This window comes from Papaver somniferum, chromosome 2 (genome assembly GCF_003573695.1).
Source record: "Papaver somniferum cultivar HN1 chromosome 2, ASM357369v1, whole genome shotgun sequence".
Taxonomy (NCBI): domain Eukaryota; kingdom Viridiplantae; phylum Streptophyta; class Magnoliopsida; order Ranunculales; family Papaveraceae; genus Papaver; species Papaver somniferum.
In genome coordinates this window covers 175,021,120-175,044,275 of record NC_039359.1, presented here as the reverse complement: position 1 = coordinate 175,044,275, position 23,156 = coordinate 175,021,120, and the positions used below count along the sequence as shown (strand labels likewise).

The 23,156-nt window shown below is 36.2% G+C and overlaps 1 protein-coding gene and 1 long non-coding RNA gene across 2 annotated transcripts; both read right to left on the bottom strand.

Moving 5' to 3' along the window:
• Nucleotides 1–1,042: 1,042 nt before the first annotated feature.
• On the bottom strand, nucleotides 1,043–3,336 carry LOC113352437. The gene is made up of 2 exons (XM_026596254.1): nucleotides 2,241–3,336; nucleotides 1,043–2,103 (listed from the first exon to the last, which is right to left on the bottom strand). The coding sequence occupies exons 1-2, from the start codon at nucleotides 3,334–3,336 to the stop codon at nucleotides 1,043–1,045; spliced, it is 2,157 nt and encodes a 718-aa protein (XP_026452039.1).
• Nucleotides 3,337–4,774: 1,438 nt separating this feature from the next.
• LOC113349827 lies at nucleotides 4,775–6,978 on the bottom strand. Its single transcript, XR_003360397.1, has 2 exons — nucleotides 6,355–6,978; nucleotides 4,775–6,025 (listed from the first exon to the last, which is right to left on the bottom strand). It is a non-coding gene; the product is annotated as an uncharacterized LOC113349827 (long non-coding RNA).
• Between the last annotated feature and the right edge of the window lie 16,178 nt (nucleotides 6,979–23,156).

Sequence of the window (23,156 nt, the reverse complement as noted above, 5' to 3'; positions counted from 1 at the left end):
AAAATCATCACCTATGTTTGGAAGTTCGGTAAAATTATTTATTTATTTATGGCAGTTTTAAATATTAAATATTGAGACAATTTTTTGGTTGTTTCAGGAATGATTGTGGTCTTCATGTTTCCTATTACATGAAGAGCCTCTTGAAGGGAAACATGGCGTCGTCTCCTGGAGATGATATTTCACTAAAGGTGCATGAGATGAGACCAAAGATGGTGTGTAAGATCCTCCTTGATGCATGAAGAGTCTCATGGGGAGAATATTTCAGAAAGGGTAGAAAGCATGAGAGCAAAGTTGTGTATATTGTCAACTATTTATAAATTTGAATGCTTGTAATAGTTTATAAAAGGTTTAAATTGTGTATGAATGGTTTCAATTAGAGTACTGTCAACTACCTGGAAACAATGTTTATAATTTTTTCAATTATGTTTTAATCGAAACCATATTGGCGCATAGTGTTATGTATATCTGTATTTTGATGAAACCAAAAGGGTTCCAGCATAAATGATGAAACCAAAAAGGGTTCCACCAAATTGCAGGTGAAACCAAATGGGAAAGGGTCGTATCATGGCTTGGTTTACAGGAAAAATTGATATGTTTCAAAGGCATGGAAATAATTCATAATAAAGCAAAAGTTTAAGGGAAAAAGCCAAGACAATTACAAAAGCATTCACAAAAGCAGTGATCTAACCAAAAAAAGGATCCAACCTATTTTGGTTACAAAATAACAGTAGAAATGATGAAACCAAAAAGGGTTCCACCATATTGCAGGTGAAATACCAGCAGGAAATCAACATGTTTTACTGTAGACAAGAAGACAGGAATATAAATGAGCAATAACAGTCAAATAGAATATACATGAGCAATAACAGTCAATAATAGGAATATAAATCGACAGAAAAAAATGAATTCTCAAAATGTAGACTAAAGCATATTGTAGTCTAAACTAAAAAAGATACTCAAAGTTTACGAACTGTATGCGAAATGCTAATAGAATAGAAGAATTCTGAACTAAAACTAAAAGTAAATCAGTCCCAAAAAGACTTCACGTCTGCTTATTAGGGCACATCCTTCGATTATGAGTAGTCAATTCATTACATCCACCGCAAGTTCTCATCTTCTTCTTGGGAATTGAACCTGTATTAGGAATCCTTTTCTTCTTACGTGGACGTCCTGATTGTGGCAAAACTTTAGGTCCATGAACAACAGACTTGGGTGAAATTGTTGCAGGCCTTTCAACTGTTGGAACTGGATGGATTGGTATTGAATACGACTCTCGATAGAACTTAGTGGTGAAGTAGTTTTCAACATACTCATAAGGATCTTCACCATTCCCCATTATACACCTAACAACATGGGGGCAAGGGAAGCCATTGATTTTCCAACGGTTGCAAGAGCATGTCTTTTCTTTCAAATCAACCCTTTGTGTTAATGAGGCATGAACTTCATACACAAATTCAGATGACTTGGTAACACTGTAATCACGGCCATGCATCTTATTGTTATAGAGTTCAGCTTCCATTTTTGGACACAAAACTCCTCGCCAATCGAACGATGTCACACATTCTTCACGACGAATGCACATCATTTCCATAAGCTTCAGCCATATTTTATCAACCATGACAGCAATAGGCATCTCCCTCTCTTCCTTAATCCAACCATTCAAACATTCAACAACATTTGAGCACAACTCCCCATATCGACAGCCCGGGAAAAAAAAACTAACCCATTTATCAAGTGGATCCCTACTAAGATATTCTTGTAGCTTCTGATTTTTAACCAGCATCAAGTCATCCCAACTCTCCTTAAACTCTACATGTGTATTCGCATATGCACATTTTTCAAACAACTTCAACACATAATTGTTATATGTCTTGGCTGACTTAGGCAAGCATGCATTAACATTGTTTGACATGTGCCAGTAACACCACCCATGATACGCACCTGGAAAAACGACGGGGATTTGGTTGACTAAACCACTACCTCGATCACTCACAAATGTAAGTTTTCTTTGAGGAGAAACGACATCCCTGAGTTGCTCCATAAACCATTTCCAGTTCGCATCAGTCTCAGATGAAACCACGCCATAAGCTAAAGGGTAAATTCCTGCAAAATCAAACAAAACAGAAAAAAAAATGACAAAACAACACAGCAAAAAAATGATGAAACCAACAAGACAGAAAATGTTTTCATCAAAAAAAATGATAAAAGAAACCAACAGAAAAAAGTTTAAGAAAAAGTACCATTATCCCCGTTTAGTCCTGTTGCTGCCATCATGTGACCGAGATATTTACTCTTCAAATGTGTTGCATCCATGAATATCAAGGGACGACAGTAATTAAATCCACGGATACATGATCCGAAGGCAATGAACAATCTCACAAACTTTTGACTCGCGTCAGTTTCCAAAACAACACGAGATCCAGAATTGGTTTCAGACAATTGCTTTATATACCAATGCAAGTAAGCGAATGACTTCTCATCCTCTCCCCATGCCATATTCAGTGCATGTCTCTTACCTGCGTATGCATAATAACGACTTATGTCAAAGCCATATTCTCTTCTAATTTTTTCCATAATATCCTTTGTCTTCTTCTTTGGGTTCTGTTTAATCTCATCCTTGATCAAGGAACTTATTAGCTTCTTCGATACACTTGGAACTTTAATAAATCCACCGTCACAAGTATGCTGATTATTTAACTCCTTGATAATAAAGGGACTTCCTTCGACACCGTCACAAGAAACATCATACATGTGCCAATTACACTTGTCCTTCTTCTTGTTAGCACAACAAGCAGCAATCCGCAACTTCTCGTTTCTTGTTACCTTATATGCATAACCATTTGAATCATGGTACTTCATCAAATCGTGACGCACTTGGTCCACACCTCGTGGAAACACTTGTTCAACACTGTGAAAAAAACCTAGCCAACGAGCGGATTTCAACGGCTCTTTGACTACTTTAGGGTCATCATAATCAGTGACAGTGGTAACTAGTGGATGATTGACAGGTACAACTTCAGACCCATGGGATGATGAACTTGAACTAGCACCTATGTGGCATACTGAACTTGAACTTTCACTTCTATGATATACATATAAGTCTAGTGTTGGCAACTTGTTAAACAGAGAAAACACAGCAGCTGATTGGAGATCATAATTAGACTGAAGTACCTTTTGCTGCTCACCAAATTTGTGAATGATTTCAATAGTGAATGGAGATAATTGAACCCAATTTAAACAAATATTATCCTTCAAACCCGTAAGAGTTGATTTTAAACCAATACGAAACGACAATGAAGCTTCATTGTAACATACAGTTGCAATGACAGAGTCCATATCTACAAGCAAAAGTATGGAACCAAAAAAGGTTTCACTCAGTTTAAACTGAAAACTATATGACAGCTTAACAACAAAAAATTTCCATTCATACAAATTTCACCATGAACAACAAGAAACAAACATAATCAACATAAGCAAATCTATTTCAATACGAACAACGATCCAAAATTGTAACATTATTGTAACTTCTATTATGAAATCAACTAGAAAATTCAAAACAAATCAAATAAATAAAAATACCTGGAAATCGAAATCGCGTTCCTGATGAATATGATCCGACTACTCCAACGTATGATTACAGACTCAAGATGACAATTCGAAGGATTAAATTGTTACTTCTCTTCTTTTCTTCGAAGAAGATGAGAACCGAAAACCAAAATAAATTGAATTTCTTCAACAATACATATAAATCTTCAGATTCGAAGGATTGAAATCTACGATTTCTTTTGTTATTCAACTAAATTAAAACAAAACCGAGTTCGGAAAATTAGTTTCTGAAATCATCAAAATCGAACCGGAGAAAGAGATAAGAATATAGATCTGGTTTTGATTTTTCTAGATATCTCTATAAAGATTCTGGTAGAGAATATACGAAATCAAACCCTAAAATCTAAATAGAGGAAGATTCTGGTAGAGAAGATCTTCAATCCTCTTCTCCGATCTGCTGAAATTGTATTTCCGCCAAAAATTTCTATTTTGAAGAAATCGTATATATGGTTAAAGGTACGACTGGAATTATTAGATACGGTTAAAAACTAAATTTAACTAATTTGAATTCAAATGGAGTTTTTGTTCCATTTTTATTGGATACGGTTTTGATTTGGCACAAATAATATGGACGGTGTTTTAGTAACTCTAAGAGTATCACCCTGGTGTTTTAGAGCTTAATATAAATGAACAATTCCAACATGATTACTAAAGGCGTTACCAACATCAGTTGGGCTGGTTCCATTTGAATGGTCCAACGACCGGACCACTTATAAAATTTTTTATCTTATGTGTAATGGTACGAGCCTTCGGTTGGGGTGGTTCCATTTGAATGGTCCAACAACTGCAAATGCTGGTACCCACCTTTAGTAATTGTGTGCTTCTGGTAGTCCTTCGTACAATTCCTCCTTAGGGATCAGGATATACACGATACTATTTTATGGTTCATTTTTTTGGTTAATTAACCCTTAGATCTGAATTTCTAGGTATAGAAGACAAGTAAAATATAAGTACGTGTTATATCCAAGAATTCAAATTCTATGATCCTAATATCCTTTTGGGAATTCTTCCCAAATTAAAAATATCATATGTAATATTAGGTTACCTATATGCCTTTGTTCCCTTTATCTTCTTCTTAACAAGAGTATGAGTTCTTCTTCGTTTTTTTTTTCTTTTGTCATAGATCTTCTTTGAATCATCGCTTTGCTCCTGACAAAAAACTTCTGTATGATTCAAATACTAATTGAGTAACAAACAATAATGGATTCAAATTTTAGTTTTGATCTACAAATTAAAAAACTATTCTTGGATTTTAGTGAAAATATAGAAAAAGTAAGGGCTTCTTGATAAAGTACCCCTACTTTTAACATTACACTAAAAAAATGTCCCCCGTTTTTTTAAAATTTGTTAAAGTACCCTTGCCTTGACCGTTTTATTCAAAAAAACGGTAAATGTCAGTTAGCAGCTGTTAACGCTTAGGTGGCAGAGGAAAACTGTCCAAAAAGCCCTTCCTTCTGAGTAGAGTTGGATTTTCTTGAATCACTGATTTGAAAGCCGAGTCCAGCCCATTCCCAGCCTACTGGTCCAAATCAACTCCACTTCTTATTATTGCATGCAACACCAACACCATGCTCTACAATACAAACCAGTCCACCAACATGCATTCAACCATTCTCATGCTCAGTTCATATACATTCGGCAGATCATTCAATTTCTCTAGCTCCTGCAATTCATGTACTCTCAGCTGCTTTATCCTTGATTTAAATATCAACTGCACAACCTCAAAACCACCTGCAATACATTACTTCCATGAACTGCGACAAATACAGCTCTTTCAGCCTCACCATACCAACTCCATAATTACCTCCATCTCTTCAGTCTTTTGTAGCTTCAATCCCACAACTGCTCACCATCACCTGCAATTCAGACTTGCTCATCCATTGTCTTCCCTTACTCCCCTCTCTGCTTTCATCTTTGACTCAACTTTGTAACGTCACCAGTTTGAGCTAAGCAATCCAACCCCAATCCTTACAATTCAAGCAACACCTCCCTGTAAATTCCTAACATACATCTATTGAGCATCAAACCCTCTTTCTCAGTCTTGTATTCACACTGTACCAATTCATTCCTAAGCATACATCTACGGTTCAGCTCCTTCATTGACATGGACTTCAATTGCAACCCATTCCATTATACAACCACCAGCAGAGAACATCTTCTTCTCCATCTCTAAAATTCACCAGTGACTCGAACAATTTCAACATCCAACTGCAACAATCAATTCAACTCATACCAACTGCCACCAGCATATCCACCTCATGTGACCTAAGCATACATCTAAGCAGCCACCTGCAATATCATCTCGGTCCACCTGCACTCACCAGAACAACAGTCGCATCAACTCCATGGTTCGAGCCCCTTCTCTCAACATCTTCTTTGTATCTCTAACATAATATCTGACGAAAAAACTTCATATTCCCTATCACAAAACAAAAAATCACCCAGTGAGATTAAAATCTGCAAAGTGTTTGAACCGACAGAATACGAATTGGCAACAACACAACCACAATCAACACTGACTTTTTAGTGAGTCAATTACACAAACACTTTGTGTTCCAACAACATTATGTCCCCAATATTTTGAATTGGTTGATTCAAATCAATTACAGTGATATAAAAATAAAGGTAAGAAGATAGAAACATCAAACAAATCTATAAAACAATAGTAATTTACGAGTTAGACTTTTTCCTTGAAGCATTAGAAACCCATTTACACTGATATTGATATGAACATGGATGAAAACTTACCAAGATATGCAATAGTATGCGTTCAAGACAACCCAGTACTTGAATATCGATCATGTAGCACAAAATACCTCGAACAAAATCGCAAACATCATCAATTCAACACTGGAATCTGAAATCGACCTAGATTCTTCTTTTAAGAACCCTAAATCATCATCAATTTCTCCAATTTCATTCACCATCAACACAATCATCATCACAACCCCATGAATCTCTGCTCAAATTAAACCCTAACCTTGTATTATTTCTCCATGTTCTTCTCTTCCCCCCAAGCCTCTCGAATCATCGAACCCATCTATTACTTGACCACAAAACCTCAATTTATCCCTTTCTCTGAAACTTTCATTCAAATCCACTTATTCTTCTTCTGTAATTCGATTAGCAGCACTCTCTTCTCTGTCAAACTTTGAGAATTCAGGAACCCAAAAACCCTTTTTCTTCTTTGCTCTCAAACTTCGACTGATAAATACCCACTGATCTCTAAACTGTTAAACCTATAATTTTTGCTTCTCATCCAACTCAGACCTCCAACAAAAGCTGTTGATTTCAATATCATCAGCGTTTTTATTCAATTTCAGAAACAGAAGAGAAGGAAGAAGACTACTGTCGGCTGAGAATGAAAGAAGATGAGTTTTATTCTCTGACTTGATTTAGGTTTTAGCGTGGGGTTTAGGGTAATTTGACCCGTTTTTTGACTGGGTAAACGACCCGTGACTCAATTATGCGGGCCCAAGGTTGAAAGTAAACGGTAAGGGCACTGTAACAAATTTGAAAAAAACGGGGGCATTTATTTTATGGATATAAAAAAACGGGGGAACTTTATCAAAATTCCCAAAAAGTAATCTAAGATTCGTTACAATGTCGATTAAAAGTAGAAATTTCAAACCATTTGGTTATTGGTGAATTCAAATCATTTGGTTTAATAGCAGCAGCATTAGACAGAGAACGATCATTTGAAAGTGCTGCCAATGAAGAAGAAAAGTACTTCTTTTTAAACCCTAAAGTAGGATTACGATTCATCTGCTTCTTCTTCTTGTGATCAAAGTGATCACGACCTCTTTGTTTATGGAAATCGGTAATATTATTTACAAGTAATTCCATTAATTTCACATAACTTTGGTGTAATCATAATTTGTTTCGATGGAAATTTTGCTATTCTCATAGGATGTTTTGCTGTTTTGAATTCAGTTGATTATACTTTCTAGTTTAGTTGAATTCTAGTCTAATTAGTACATTCTTTGAATTTAGACGTGAAATTCTGAGTGGTATTGAATTTGTATGTAATTTAGGCATGTAACATGTTGATGTCGTTTGGGTCTCAATTCAGAATCCGTGCTATGTGTATCACTCAAACCAGCAACTACCATTTTTTGTCCCCTTTCATTTTTTTGTTTTGTTAAGATTTCATTTATCAATTTTTTCTAAATATTTTGGATTCTATAATGTTGTATTGTTGGTTTTCAGAGATTTCCTCCTATTGGATACACATCATGTATTATCACAACATAGACAAGATGCATCAGGGTACATAATGCATATTCGTATAAAAGAATAGATTTTGATCAGGTTGCGTTCGAGTGCAGAATGTATATTTTTTGAAAATTTTGTTGTTTACCTTTTTTTTCATTAATACTTGTTTTTGCTTGATGTTTTGACGGTGAATGTGATGGTAATGGTTGTGGACTTGTTGCTTGAAATCTTGAACTAATGATTTTTCTTGTGCATAGATGATTACTAGGATATAGTTAGATTTACCCGCGAAATACACAAGTTGTACTTGAGCATATAATGTATATTCTGACAAAAAAATAGGTTTTGGCCTGGTTACATCCGAGTGCATAACTTATATTTTTTGATTCTTATAGGAAAAATGTTTCAGCTAGGTTGCACCTGAATGCATAACGCATATTCTTATACAAAATAAATTTTGACCAGGTTGCACCTGGGTGCATAACGTTTTCTCGGCCTGGTTAATTTTTTTTTTTCGAATTTCATATCAATAATGGATCTTGTTTTGTAGAGATTTTCGAGCCATTTCCAAAAATATAAATTTTGTTAACATACGACTTATATTTTGGAAGATAAGACATTTCTCACGATTAATTTTAAATTGGAGAGAAAATAAATATGAGAGAAAAAAAGGATATGATAAAGAATAAAGTTTAAAGTAAAGGTGTACATAACTAAATTTTATTATGTCTTTTTCAGCGAGACCTATATTTACAAGCAATAACTCTAAATCAAGTGAAACAAAAATTCCGAGTTTTGCACCGGCAGACTCACGCGGTAGGACCCACTTTACACTTTATTATCAAAATGCTAGAATTATGGAGTCTCTGTTACACGATTCTCTCTCAGGAGATTTTGCGGTGCAAATTTAGGTAAGTCTAACACGGCTGATTTACAAGTCCACTATTCCCACGCTTTATGGGATAAGGGTAAATGATCTCATTTTCTGTTTATGTTTTACACGGCGTATGCATTTGACCTGGGAGTTGGGACTCCGGGACAAACTTTATATCTGGACTTTTCCTGCATGCTTCAAATATGTGAAGCTCATCTCACCTCAATCGCATTCATGGAATTCGTATATTGTTGTCTAAATCACATTTGGTGTCTCCACTCTTTAGGGTATGCACTGGGATTTTCCGTCAAATCAACATGTAAAAGAAGTTCTATCATGAAATCATGATATAAAGAGAAAACTATAGGGAAGGTTAGTGAAATGTGTTTAATACATCATCATACCGGAGCTATACGAACGATATCAGCATAATTGAGTGAGACATTAGTGGGGATAAATTACAGTAAGATACCATCACGGCATCATATGTGGAACCAAAATGGTACGGTGAACCCAATTCTTGGAGTGAGAAGAACAAATGTTTTCTTGATTTGTTAAGACTATACAATTCAATTAGATTTAAAGGGTTGAGTTCACTAATGCCATCATCATACAATAGAATTTGGTACCACAGAATCGAATAATTCTCCATGCAGGAAGAAAGTCCTTTAGAAATCTAGTGAAGATAAGGTTCCTCCCTAATCCACTCAAATTCTTTTTGGATATGAATAGAATGTTTAGTGTTTGTTCACCAACTTTTAAGTTGACGATGAATTGTAATGTTGATCGAAAATAGACGCCAAGTTGTGTACCACAGACTAAGACCGATCCCTTATATGAAATGCAATGTTGAATCGCATGGCATCAAATCAACGCTACATGATCCACTTCAAAACAGAAAACACCAAAGTTTTGGGTTGCAAGTTGTGCAACTCACAAGTCACAAGAACAACCCTCATTCTGCCGAGCTTTACTGTACACTTCCGAAAAAATAAATAAATAAATAAATAATCCAAACCGGTCAATTATCATTACTAACCACATTTACTTATTAAAATTAATGTACTCTTTTCTGGATGCGAAGGGAGTACTTTTTTTTTCCATGTTGAATTTGTCTTTGTCGCATAATAATAACCAGTATTATAGAGAAGTATATAACTCACTGTATTAAAAGTGTGTTTCACAAAATTGGTTACAAAGACCAAAATGAACAATTCCCGGATGAAAAAGACATGTAAAATTTGATATTGTTTAAATGGACGAGAATGTAAAAATAGCCAGATTGTAAACAGTTTCGTCCTCCGCATTTTCAAATAATTTTTCTTATTCTTAATTTACATCAGGATGCATCCAGTTTCATCCTCGCTCTTTTTTAAGTTTAAGCCAGGATGAATCCAGTTTCATTCTTGCTATTTTTTTGGTGTCCATTTTACTCATGAAAAATACTATAACCCCCTACTATATGGGTTAAATATATAGAAGCCCCACAAAATGGATCCTTCACTATCACCTCCATTCTTTCACATTTTGATATTTTTAGGCCCAGAACTTTAGAATTCAAGGCTTAATAATAAGAATATTATCCATAATAATTCTAATAATACCAAGACTGCCCTTTAATATTTATAGGTAATAAAACTATGTCTAGTTTAGTTTTCAGTTTCATTTTCGTTTTCACTCTCTTCCCCTCTCTCATTTTCTTTTGCTCTCTCCTGGAAGAAAAATCCAGCCGAGAAGAAACAAATTGTCATCGAAATTTTCAGAGAAAAATGATTTCAAAACATAGATCTAATCTATACAAACACAGATCCTGATTATCTAAACCTAATTCAACATCATCATCACTTGTTCTTGGAAGATTCGGTGAAAATCAACGGAAAACGAAGTCATAATCATCATCAACAACAAATGAATCTGAAGATTCCCCTACAAAATCAAATCGAACAGATAAGCATACTCATCTTTAACATTTCAATTGAATTTTTTGATTTAATTCTGAGATTTCGAATTTTTATTTTCTGAAAAATCATTTGGGAAACTTTAATAGTTTCATTTCAGTTCAAATATGTTACAGAAATCATAAATAGAGTTAGATCTGTTATATTCTTACCTCAAATTTACTTTTGAGAGAAAACTTCCAAATAAATTTCAAAGAAAAATTTCTAGGGTTCTTGAACAAAATTGGATTTATCTTTTAATCTCTCACCTCGATCGAAAATCGGTTTTCAGATTCGAAATATGGGAATCATTATTCGTTTTACCATCTATTTGATATGAATTTCGTTTAATTTTTCGAACTGATTTGAGATCATCTTTAATGGATTTTGTTCTTGGCTGATTGTTTTAAGTTCAATCTATATTTGTTACATTCAGTACCTTGTCTTGAAGATGAAATCTTAATCGATGAAGATAACTGGAAGCATACACTTGAATCTAAGCAACTTCAACAACTATTTCAATAGAAAATCAGTGAAATAAGATAAGTTTCTTTGAGTTTTTTTTATGGTTTGAATGTATCATATTGAAATTGTATATACTTTCTGATTTGAGTTTACTGTTCTTTTGTTCAGAAATGGATTAATATTTCAATGTGATTGAGTTTCTCATTTATATGATTATGCACAACATGTGTAACTTTCGTCTACACATCCAAATTGCATGTGTAACTTGCGTCTACATATCCGAATTGCATGTGTAACTCTCAGTTACACTATTCAGATGCTCTGTAACTCCTAGTTACAGTAAATCATATACATGTCTCCTATTTACACAAGTCAAGTGGATGTAAAACTGGTTATACATTGTTGTGTGTATTTGGTGGACCCGGAGGAGTGTGAAAATTAAGCGCAATAAAAACGGGCCTACAGTAATACCGCAAGTGCACGGTCGTCGGTTGTAGCTCGTGCAAGTACGGGTCGATCCACAGAGATTGGGAGTGTTTTGTAGTTTCTAGCTATTTTGGGCTCTAAATGGCTATTGTTGGGCTTTGAATACCCTTTGAGTAAATTGGGTCTAATGGGTTTGTTTTTAACAATGAAATGAACTGAGCTTGGGCTCAGTTGGTCTTGAAGTGCACTAGGCTTTGGGCCTTTGAATGATGAACTGTGAACTTGGACTTTGGTCTCTGAATTAGGCTTTTGATTAAGCCCACAGTTGACTGAATTGGGCTTTGAGCCTTAATGAACTGAATTGGGCTTTGAGCCTTTTGATTTGAGCCTTGGGTTGAGCTGGGCTTTCACAGTGAATTGGGCTCAATGTAACAGTGAATTGGGCCTTAGACCTTAATGATGATCTGGGCCTTGAGCCTTTAGCTTGAGCTAGGCTTTGAAGAGGAAGTAGCAGCAGCAGTGCAAAGAGGAAGGAAAGCAGACAGCTGCAGTAGCAAAGCTGGAGAAAACAGCAGCAGCAACAGGGTTGCAGCAGCAGCAGCAGTACTGCAGGGCAGTGGAAGCAGACAGCTGCAGTAGGAAAGAAAAGAAAGCAGCAGCAGCAGAAGTTGAAATGGAGGAGAAGAAGGGGAAGGAAAGCAATGCAGCAGTGCAAAGGGCAAGTGCACAGCAGCAGGGGGAGACAAGGCAGCAGAACAAGGCAAGGAAGAAAAAAGTGGGAAAACAAGGCAATAAAGCAAAGGCAATGCAGTAAATAAAACAAGACAATGACTAAAAAGCAAAGAACTAAACAACAACAATGGAAGTGAACCAAGGCCTAAGCCAAGGGCAGGGGAGATGGTGAAGCTAACAGTGATGACAATGCAAGGCCAAGGCAGTGGCTCTAGGCATACAAATGGAATGGAAAGAGAATTAGCTTGCTATGAGCACTAATTTCTCCCATTGCTCTATCAAAACAATGCATCCTAAGCATACAAATGGAATGGAAAGAGAATTAGCTTGCTATGAGCACTAATTTCTCCCATTGCTCAATCAAATCAATGCTTCAAAGCTCTAACCTAGCATTCCACTAAACATGTATCACATAACAGGTACATTAACAGGAAATTAAAACAGGAAATTAAAACATGCACATCAACAGGAACATAACAAACATGAACATCAACAGGAACATAACAAACATGAACATCAACAGGAACATAACAAACATGAACATCAACAGGAAATTAAAACAGGGAAAGAAACTAACATGCAATAAACTGAAATTGAAGCAGGAATTGAAATTGAAAATTAAATTGAAACAGAAACCCTAAATTGATTTTGAAATTAAAAACAGAAATTAAAACTAAGGTATCCCATATTAGGGGGTATCTCGGCTAACCCAAGCACACCTTTAACACTAATCCCACACCCATATTTATAGTTTACAACAAAATCCCTAATTTTGAGAAACCCTAAAATTTGAAAACCCTAAATTGATTTGGGGAAAATCAAATTCTCTCACCCATGTGTGAATTCTGCTCGACCCATGCCCTGTTGATGTTCCCTCTGCTCCTCCTCAGCTCGAACTGCTCCCAATTGCGTCTACTGATGCCCTAGCTTTTCTCTTTCTTATCTGTAGCACCTAGGGTTGATGCTAAGAACAAGAAAGGGAAATACTAGGGAGCTGGATGATGGTGAAGGCTCTGATTTGGTCGAGAGAATGGAGATGGTGAAGCTCGAGGTGGTGATGGAAGAGATGGTGGTGGCAGTGGAGTTGCAGGGGGTATGGTGGTGGAGAAGAAGTTTTGGGGAAAGAAAATGATTTGGGAAGAAGAGGGTGTTTGGCTTGAGGTCGATGGGTTCGATGGCTAAGGTGTTGAGCGGGTTCATCAAACTTTGATGTCTAGCGAGGAGACGCGTTGGATGTGAAGATGGTTGGTAGATCTAACGGTGGTATGAGAGATGAATCACTTCGACCGTTGGATTGTGAAATACAACAAAGTTAACAGCGAAGATCGAGGTTAGGTGCTGTAGTGTTAAGCGGAAGTATCGAGATTTGATGAGCAGGCAAAGAAGCGACCATAGGATCTAAATGTGATCTAATCTGAAGGCTTGGAATTTAGGTACTATGGTGTTTTGCAGGGACTTCAGATTTTGATGAACGATGAAGAAGCGACCATTGGATGATGAGATGGATCCGATCTAACGGCTGAGAATGGAGGCGGGTATGGATATAGAAAATGGGTTTGGGTAAGGGTTTTGGGCCTTGGGTATGCCAAGCCCATATCTTCTTTAAGAACAATTCTTCCTTCTTGAGCCCATTCCTAGCTTTTTGGACGTGCGCTCCATTCTTTGCGGCTTCCTTGCGTAATTTCTTCCGGCTTTTCACTATTTCTGCTCTTTTCCGCTCTGCTATTCATCCAAACTTTATTTATTACCTAAAAATGCAAAATTAAGTAAGAAAAATATTTATTCTTGAAAACAATGAAAATACAGAATATGGGATAAAATGTAGAATTACTGCACAAAAGATGAGTTAAATGCCAACAAAAAGGGATAAATATATACATTATTTGGCACTCATCAAATACCCCCAAACCTGAATTTTACTTGTCCTCAAGTAAAACAAAACTAAGGAAATCCTACCTATACCACTGTCGCTGGTCTCTCGAATGCATTTAGCGTATGCACTAAGCCTTTTAAACCACTAAGTGTCCCTAGTGGACGAGTTGAAGTCTCGTGAAGGTTTGCTTAGAACGTACCTACAAAGTTCTAGGTCAAAATATAAGCTCAGATTCCATCAAATGTGACATGTGCAAGTCAGTTAAGCTCACAGCAAAATGGAGATGTCAATCTAGCTATCGAAGGCACAATCCTAGCACTGATAACAAAAAGACATGTGATAAGAGTGTAAAGTGTATCTACACATGTGTAAAGAAAGATCGGAGTTATGACTACTAATCACCAAGAGATAGTTTCTCAGGCTAAGAACCAAGGTCGAAATCTAGCTAGCTGTCCGGACTTTACGAGAATTGTGAATGAGTTGGAGGTATTTCACAATTACTCGCGTTGTACATCAATGGCATACACCCTCCTTGCTTATTACAATGAAACAACAAAATGACTTTACATGACTCTTATTTACATTGACTATTCTCTTTTATTTTTGGAACAAGAGATGATGGAATTGATAAATACTTGATTTTTTGTATTTTTCTGATATTTTTTTCTCTTTTTTTTTTTTGAATATATACATCGTTTTTTTTTTTTTTTTTTTTTTTGGTATTGATTTTTACAAAGGTACTTTTGATACATAACAAAAAGAAACAAAAATTACATGACACTTTGCAAGAGGTAGCCCTTTTTGATGCACCCAGTTAAATTCGATGGTTGTCTTTCTTAATGTAACCTCCACCTTCTATCCCAACCAACCAAAGAACAAGCTAGTCAAGTTTCGTTCAGTATTCTAAAGTGATTGGCAATCGTAACTTCCTATCAAACACCTTGAAGATCGAGGCCAACATGTATTGGTAGATCGTGCGCGTGCAAATTTCTTATCACTATGTGAATTGTGCTAGAATCAGGGTGCCTAAATATCTAGACTAAGACTCCTAATAATATACATATTTGCACAAGAGTCAACATTTCAAGGTAAATGAGCTCCATTTTTTATGATTTTTCATTTTTTAATTTTTTTGGAATTTTTCAATTTTTTCAAAAAGATGGAGTTCTTGTTTTCAATTATGGCAATTATCGTGGTATCTACTCTATACCCCCAAACCTAAACTAAACATTGTCCTCAATGTTTCAAAATATGGAAAGAATTATAAAACAATATATGAAGAGGACATGCTGAGTAGAGTAAAAGGAGAGAGAATACCCGATTTCGGCGAAAGCTCGATTAAAACTCCGTTATTCAAGAGAAAGAAAATCCAACATATTTCAGCCGAGATCATATTGGATTAGCAAAATATATACAAAAGGAACAAAAGGGTTTTTAAGAATTTTATCTACTGGATTATATACAAAAATTCACCATACACTAACAATCTAAAGAGTTGAGGATCAACCCAAAAGACGAAGTGTAGAGGTTTCAACAGCTTCACACAATAATAAAATGGAAAAATGCACGTGAAACTGTGAAACAAAATGAGCTACCCCCAAACCTGGATTTTACAGAAGTATAGTTTTGAAAACAAAATCGCGCAGTTTTGGGGTTCATCATGCACAAGGTCTAGCTCAAAATGAACTGTGCTAGGGACGGGCAAACATGCAATTTCCAACTGTGGTTCCTCAAAGATATTATACTTAGAAGCAAAATAGTCCAAAGGACTTGGGAAGCATACAGTTCCAATCCTAGATTAGGAATTTTCAGAAAAATCGGTTTGACAATATGGGTACAAACCAAATCTAGGTTGGGTGGAAGGCCATCAGATTGTGACTTAGGTAGAAGAATAGGCATATCATTATCAATCAAATCAAAATCTCCTAACTCATCTACACATGTCACATCATGCTCACAATCATCAATCAAATTGGCAAGATCACAATCAGAATCTCAACATCATCAACAGATTGATTCTCGTGTATCGGCACATCAGGGGAAACATCACATGGAATACTAGAAGAAATATCATGCATTAAGGTCGGGGCAGAGAAGCCTAATGTATTTGAACCCAAAGGTTCCATAACATTTTCAGTATAGACATGTTCTTCTAACATAACATCATAATCATCATCATCATCATGATAGGGATTTTGCAATCTAGGATAATTTTCAATCCTAAGGTCGGAGCTATTACAAGAATAAAACTCTAATTCATGGGGGTGACTCATATCATGTGGTGTTGTTCCTGTTTCCCTAACGGATTCCCATTGATGGGTTTTCTCTGCAATCTCGGCTAAAAAATTCCATGCATCATCCACAGATTTATCAATAAACTCACCATTACACATAGACTCAACCATGGTTCGAGATTTAAAGTCTAGTCCCTCATAGAGGATGACGACAAGTCTCCACTTCTCAAATCCATGGTGCGGACATTCACTCAACAAATCATTAAAACGTTCAAAATAGTGAAAAACAGTTTCCTCATCCAATTGGACAAAACAATTGATACTTTGACGAATAGCGATGGTCCTATGATGTGGAAAGAATTTTTTGAAAAATAGATCTGTGAGTTGGTCCCAAGTGTTGATTGATTGTGGTCTCAAACCGTAAAACCATGTTTTGGCCCTTTCCTTTAAAGAAAATGTAAACAAACGCAATTTCAGAGAGTCTTCGGACATATGATCAGGTTGCATAGTCCGACAAATTTGTTCAAACTCTCTTACATGAGTATAGGGGTTCTCAGAATCGAACCCTCGAAATATAGGAAGTATTTGTATCATGCTTGCATTTATTTTAAAAGGGTTATTGGTTTGAGGTAAACAATACATGATAATGGAATTTTTATTGTGGGATACATGTATTCATGGAGAGCACTAGGTTGGCCCATATTGAAAAGACACAAAGCCCACTATTTGGTTTTAAGGGTTTGGATTTTTGGGAAAAATTTGGTTTTGGTGGGAGACATTTTTTGGTTTTTTAAAATTTGGGAGCAAGTTTGGTTTTAATGGGATAGAGAAAAAATTTGGTTGTTAAAATGGGAGCAAGTAAATTTGGTTTTTGAATGGGAGAAAAGAAAATTTGGTTTAAAAACGGGAGCAAAGTAGAAATTTGGTTTTAAAATTGGGAGCTGGTAAATTAAATTTTTTTTTTTTTAAGAACAATAAAATGAAGAAAATAAAATTTGGTTTTTGAAATGGGAGCACGCCCACTGTTGGTTTTGTGTTTGCTTTGGCTCCGCTTGGTTGAAAACTTTTGGTGGAACTGAGTCCAAAATCTCGGCCTAGAATTTGGGTACTCGGCCCACTAACGAGTTCAACTAGCGTGATCGGTTACAAGCTCAGCTGGGTTTAAAAACCCAGAATACAAAATACAAGTCCAAATTAAACAAGCTCACAAAAATTAAATACAAGCCCACAAATTAAACAAACAAGCCCACAAATAAATTATTACAAACCCAACAGAAAATAAGAGAAGCCCAAAAATTGGCTTTAATATTACAAGCCCACAATTAAAAATTGGAAGCCCACAATTCGGGTTCTCTTAAATGGGTTACCTTTTAAGCACAGCCCAGCTGCTCTGATATTGTTGCAAAAACCCAGTTGGGCTTTGGTTCTTTTCCTTGGTGGCGTCCCAGCAGAGGAAAAACAGGTTCAGAACAGCAGGTCCAACAACAAATGAAGTGAAGCAGATGCAGATGCAAATGCTATGCAGTGAAATGCAAAAATAGCTAATAAAACTACTAGAGAAACAAACCGAGTCCCCGGCAGCGGCGCCAAAAACTTGGTGGACCCGGAGGAGTGTGAAAATTAAGCGCAATAAAAACGGGCCTACAGTAATACCGCAAGTGCACGGTCGTCGGTTGTAGCTCGTGCAAGTACGGGTTGATCCACAGAGATTGGGAGTGTTTTGTAGTTTCTAGCTATTTTGGGCTCTAAATGGCTATTGTTGGGCTTTGAATACCCTTTGAGTAAATTGGGTCTAATGGGTTTGTTTTTAACAATGAAATGAACTGAGCTTGGGCTCAGTTGGTCTTGTGCACTAGGCTTTGGGCCTTTGAATGATGAACTGTGAACTTGGACTTTGGTCTCTGAATTAGGCTTTTGATTAAGCCCACAGTTGACTGAATTGGGCTTTGAGCCTTAATGAACTGAATTGGGCTTTGAGCCTTTTGATTTGAGCCTTGGGTTGAGCTGGGCTTTCACAGTGAATTGGGCTCAATGTAACAGTGAATTGGGCCTTAGACCTTAATGATGATCTGGGCCTTGAGCCTTTAGCTTGAGCTAGGCTTTGAAGAGGAAGCAGCAGCAGCAGTGCAAAGAGGAAGGAAAGCAGACAGCTGCAGTAGCAAAGCTGGAGAAAACAGCAGCAGCAACAGGGTTGCAGCAGAAGCAGCAGTACTGCATGGCAGTGGAAGCAGACAGCTGCAGTAGGAAAGAAAAGAAAGCAGCAGCAGCAGAAGTTGAAATGGAGGAGAAGAAGGGGAAGGAAAGCAATGCAGCAGTGCAAAGGGCAAGTGCACAGCAGCAGGGGGAGACAAGGCAGCAGAACAAGGCAAGGAAGAAAACAGTGGGAAAACAAGGCAATAAAGCAAAGGCAATGCAGTAAATAAAACAAGACAATGACTAAACAGCAAAGAACTAAACAACAACAATGGAAGTGAACCAAGGCCTAAGCCAAGGGCAGGGGAGATGGTGAAGCTAACAGTGATGACAATGCAAGGCCAAGGCAGTGGCTCTAGGCATACAAATGGAATGGAAAGAGAATTAGCTTGCTATGAGCACTAATTTCTCCCATTGCTCTATCAAAACAATGCATCCTAAGCATACAAATGGAATGGAAAGAGAATTAGCTTGCTATGAGCACTAATTTATCCCATTGCTCAATCAAATCAATGCTTCAAAGCTCTAACCTAGCATTCCACTAAACATGTATCACATAACAGGTACATTAACAGGAAATTAAAACAGGAAATTAAAACATGCACATCAACAGGAACATAACAAACAGGAACATAACAAACATGAACATCAACAGGAACATAACAAACATGAACATCAACAGGAAATTAAAACAGGGAAAGAAACTAACATGCAATAAACTGAAATTGAAGCAGGAATTGAAATTGAAAATTAAATTGAAACAGAAACCCTAAATTGATTTTGAAATTAAAAACAGAAATTAAAACTAAGGTATCCCATATTAGGGGGTATCTCGGCTAACCCAAGCACACCTTTAACACTAATCCCACACCCATATTTATAGTTTACAACAAAATCCCTAATTTTGAGAAACCCTAAAATTTGAAAACCCTAAATTGATTTGGGGAAAATCAAATTCTCTCACCATGTGTGAATTCTGCTCGACCCATGCCCTGTTGATGTTCCCTCTGCTCCTCCTCAGCTCGAACTGCTCCCAATTGCGTCTACTGATGCCCTAGCTTTTCTCTTTCTTATCTGTAGCACCTAGGGTTGATGCTAAGAACAAGAAAGGGAAATACTAGGGAGCTGGATGATGGTGAAGGCTCTGATTTGGTCGAGAGAATGGAGATGGTGAAGCTCGAGGTGGTGATGGAAGAGATGGTGGTGGCAGTGGAGTTGCAGGCGGTATGGTGGTGGAGAAGAAGTTTTGGGGAAAGAAAATGATTTGGGAAGAAGAGGGTGTTTGGATTGAGGTCGATGGGTTCGATGGCTAATGTGTTGAGCGGGTTCATCAAACTTTGATGTCTAGCGAGGAGACGCGTTGGATGTGAAGATGGTTGGTAGATCTAACGGTGGTATGAGAGATGAATCACTTCGACCGTTGGATTGTGAAATACAACAAAGTTAACAGCGAAGATCGAGGTTAGGTGCTGTAGTGTTAAGCGGAAGTATCGAGATTTGATGAGCAGGCAAAGAAGCGACCATAGGATCTAAATGTGATCTAATCTGAAGGCTTGGAATTTAGGTACTATGGTGTTTTGCAGGGACTTCAGATTTTGATGAACGATGAAGAAGCGACCATTGGATGATGAGATGGATCCGATCTAACGGCTGAGAATGGAGGCGGGTATGGATATAGAAAATGGGTTTGGGTAAGGGTTTTGGGCCTTGGGTATGCCAAGCCCATATCTTCTTTAAGAACAATTCTTCCTTCTTGAGCCCATTCCTAGCTTTTTGGACGTGCGCTCCATTCTTTGCGGCTTCCTTGCGTAATTTCTTCCGGCTTTTCACTACTTTTCTGCTCTTTTCCGCTCTGCTATTCATCCAAACTTTATTTATTACCTAAAAATGCAAAATTAAGTAAGAAAAATATTTATTCTTGAAAACAATGAAAATACAGAATATGGGATAAAATGTAGAATTACTGCACAAAAGATGAGTTAAATGCCAACAAAAAGGGATAAATATATACATTATTTGGCACTCATCAGTATTCTTCTTTTTAGTCTCATAAAAGCTTATTGCTTTTTGTTTTCTTCAGGTTGCCAATAACTCAATAAAATTGACTGCTTATTTTTGGTATTTTTATAGGACGGTCTTCCTGGAATTGGAGTTGGCGCTGAAATAATGAAATGAGGACTTGGAAGTGGAATTCATAATTGAGCAATTGTGGAATTTCAGAATGGAACTGAAGACCAGATGAAGAATATTTTTGACACACTAACGGTGCTGAAATTGCATCCATAAATGTTGTTGGTGAGTGGATGCGCTGATAAATGTTGTGAATACGCTATTACATTTGATATTTCTATGGATTAGAAGTATTTAAATGTATTTGAGAATGTTTTTTGTACAGAGGTTATGGTCAGTCCTCCATTTGTGTTCCTTACCTCGGCTGAAAGGTCATTATATCATGAGATTCAAGTGGATACTTGCTGGGTGAAGAAAGGAGGTTCTTTGACTGGTGAAGTTAGGTATTCCTGTGTTCATCCTTCGTGCATTTGATTAATCAGTTTACAAACCTGATCATCATCTCATATTTTATTGAATTTATCCATCCATCCATCACTACTAGCCATAGCATGTGTAACTCCTAGTTACACTAGCCATATGCATGTGTAACTGAAAGTTACACAAGTCAGATCATGCGTATCTCCTAATTACACATGTTATATGCATGTGTAACTCTCAGTTACACAAGTCAGCTGGTGTAAGCTTACACGATGATATGTCTCTATATGATTCGTGGTTCATTTATGGTAAATGTATGCTGAAAAATATTGAATAGTGCTGGCAATAATTTTGATTACTTTATTTGGTTTTGAATTATTTTTTTGTAGTGTATTGACTACCTCAAACTACACAGAGCTTGCTCAATAGTATTAGAATTACAAGGATCAAGGTTTGTGTTTCGATTTTTAAATGCCAGTACCTTTAGTTTATTTCATCTGAAACTTATATAAGTAATTCATTGGACTTGACTAACAGACTAGCTTTGGAAATTGATATCATGAGATATATTGACATATTTAAACTGAACCAAGAATGTTTTTCATGTGAAACCAATCCATTGAATCTGCAGTTTAAAATACTGTTTGCTTGTATTATAATTTTCGGGATTTTTGGTTGAATTAGATGCTTTGAATGGCATAGGATATAAGAATGATTTAACATATTATTACTGTTCATATTTTTTTGGTTATTAATGATGTTACGGTAACTTAGGATGTATATTAGTTGAAACATATTTTATTTGTTTTACATTTAAAGCTTTTGGTAACTACTTGTTGAATATGACCTTCAGTGCTTGTGTCTGTATAGTTTTTGAAGAAGCGGATGGTGGTAGTTATGCTAATTTCAGAGAGGATGTGTTGGTTATATTTCAGGTTACACTAGTCATTTCATGTATAACTGCTAGTTATATTTCAGGTTACACTAGTCATTTCATGTATATTTCAGCTTTTCCACATATCATTTCATGTACAACTGCTAGTTACACTAGCCAGATGCATCTTCAATTTTTCTTCTCTTTATTTTTGTTGTTCTCTTAAATACAAAATAATATTTGTTTGCATTTATTGTTTTGGCATTGGTTCATATGTTTGTTCATTGTAACTCTTATCAACATTAAACCCTCTTATGGACTATTTTTTGTTGTTCTCCTAAATATTTAACAATATTCTTTTGCATTTTTTTTTTGACACTGGTTCATGTTTGTTTGTTGTTATATTTCAGGTTTCCGATAAATTCATAAAAGCTAATTGCTTATTTGTGGTATTGGTCTCGCTGCAATTGGAGTTGACGATGAATACACAAGTCAGATGCATGTGTAACTCTCAATTACACTAGACAGATGCGTGTGTAACTTCTAGTTACACATGCTAAAAAATTATTATAAATAAATATTAAAGTAATACATGTATTTTTTGTCGTTCTTTTTGATGTCTATTTTTTTGATGTGTAACTTTGCATTACACATGTCATAAGGATGTGTAACTTCTGGATACACATGTCATATGCATGTGTAACTTCTGTTTACACATTCACACTATACTATAATAATTTTGGGCCTAGATTTAATAATTTTGGGCTTAAATTTAAATTTTATTTAATTTGGGGATTGACGATATATAAAAGGGCATGGATGTCTTTTAATAACTTGGAGTCTAGATTTAAACTTCTTTTAATTAAGGGCCTCATAATTTGGGTTACCCATGGGTTGGGCCTTAGCCTAAAAACCCCTACTAATTTTTACTCGTTAATTAGAACTATGTTTCAAAAATATCTGGACAAATGACCCATTTTCCGGAAGTGGTTATGGGAAATATTTGCTTATAACATATTTGTCTTCGTCGGCAGAAATACCGATTTTTTTTTTGTTTGAATGGCTCTACAAGTCTCCGGTCTATACCTGTACATGTATTTATATGCAAAAATTATGAACATCATCTAATAGTATTTAACAACGTGCATTTTTTTTTTTGATAAGAAAATATAATAAAAGTTAAGAATCAAAACAAACTTGTTCATAGACTTGGGTACGGGCACCCCGTCTATCCTGA

Bases quoted from the DNA above. Each gene is read 5' to 3' on its own strand.
- LOC113352437 (XM_026596254.1), bottom strand. From the start codon at position 3,336: ATGGACTCTGTCATTGCAACTGTATGTTACAATGAAGCTTCATTGTCG. The intron at 2,104-2,240 runs GTACTTTTTCTT...TTGATTTTGCAG, and splicing joins AGGACTAAACGGGGATAATG to GAATTTACCCTTTAGCTTAT.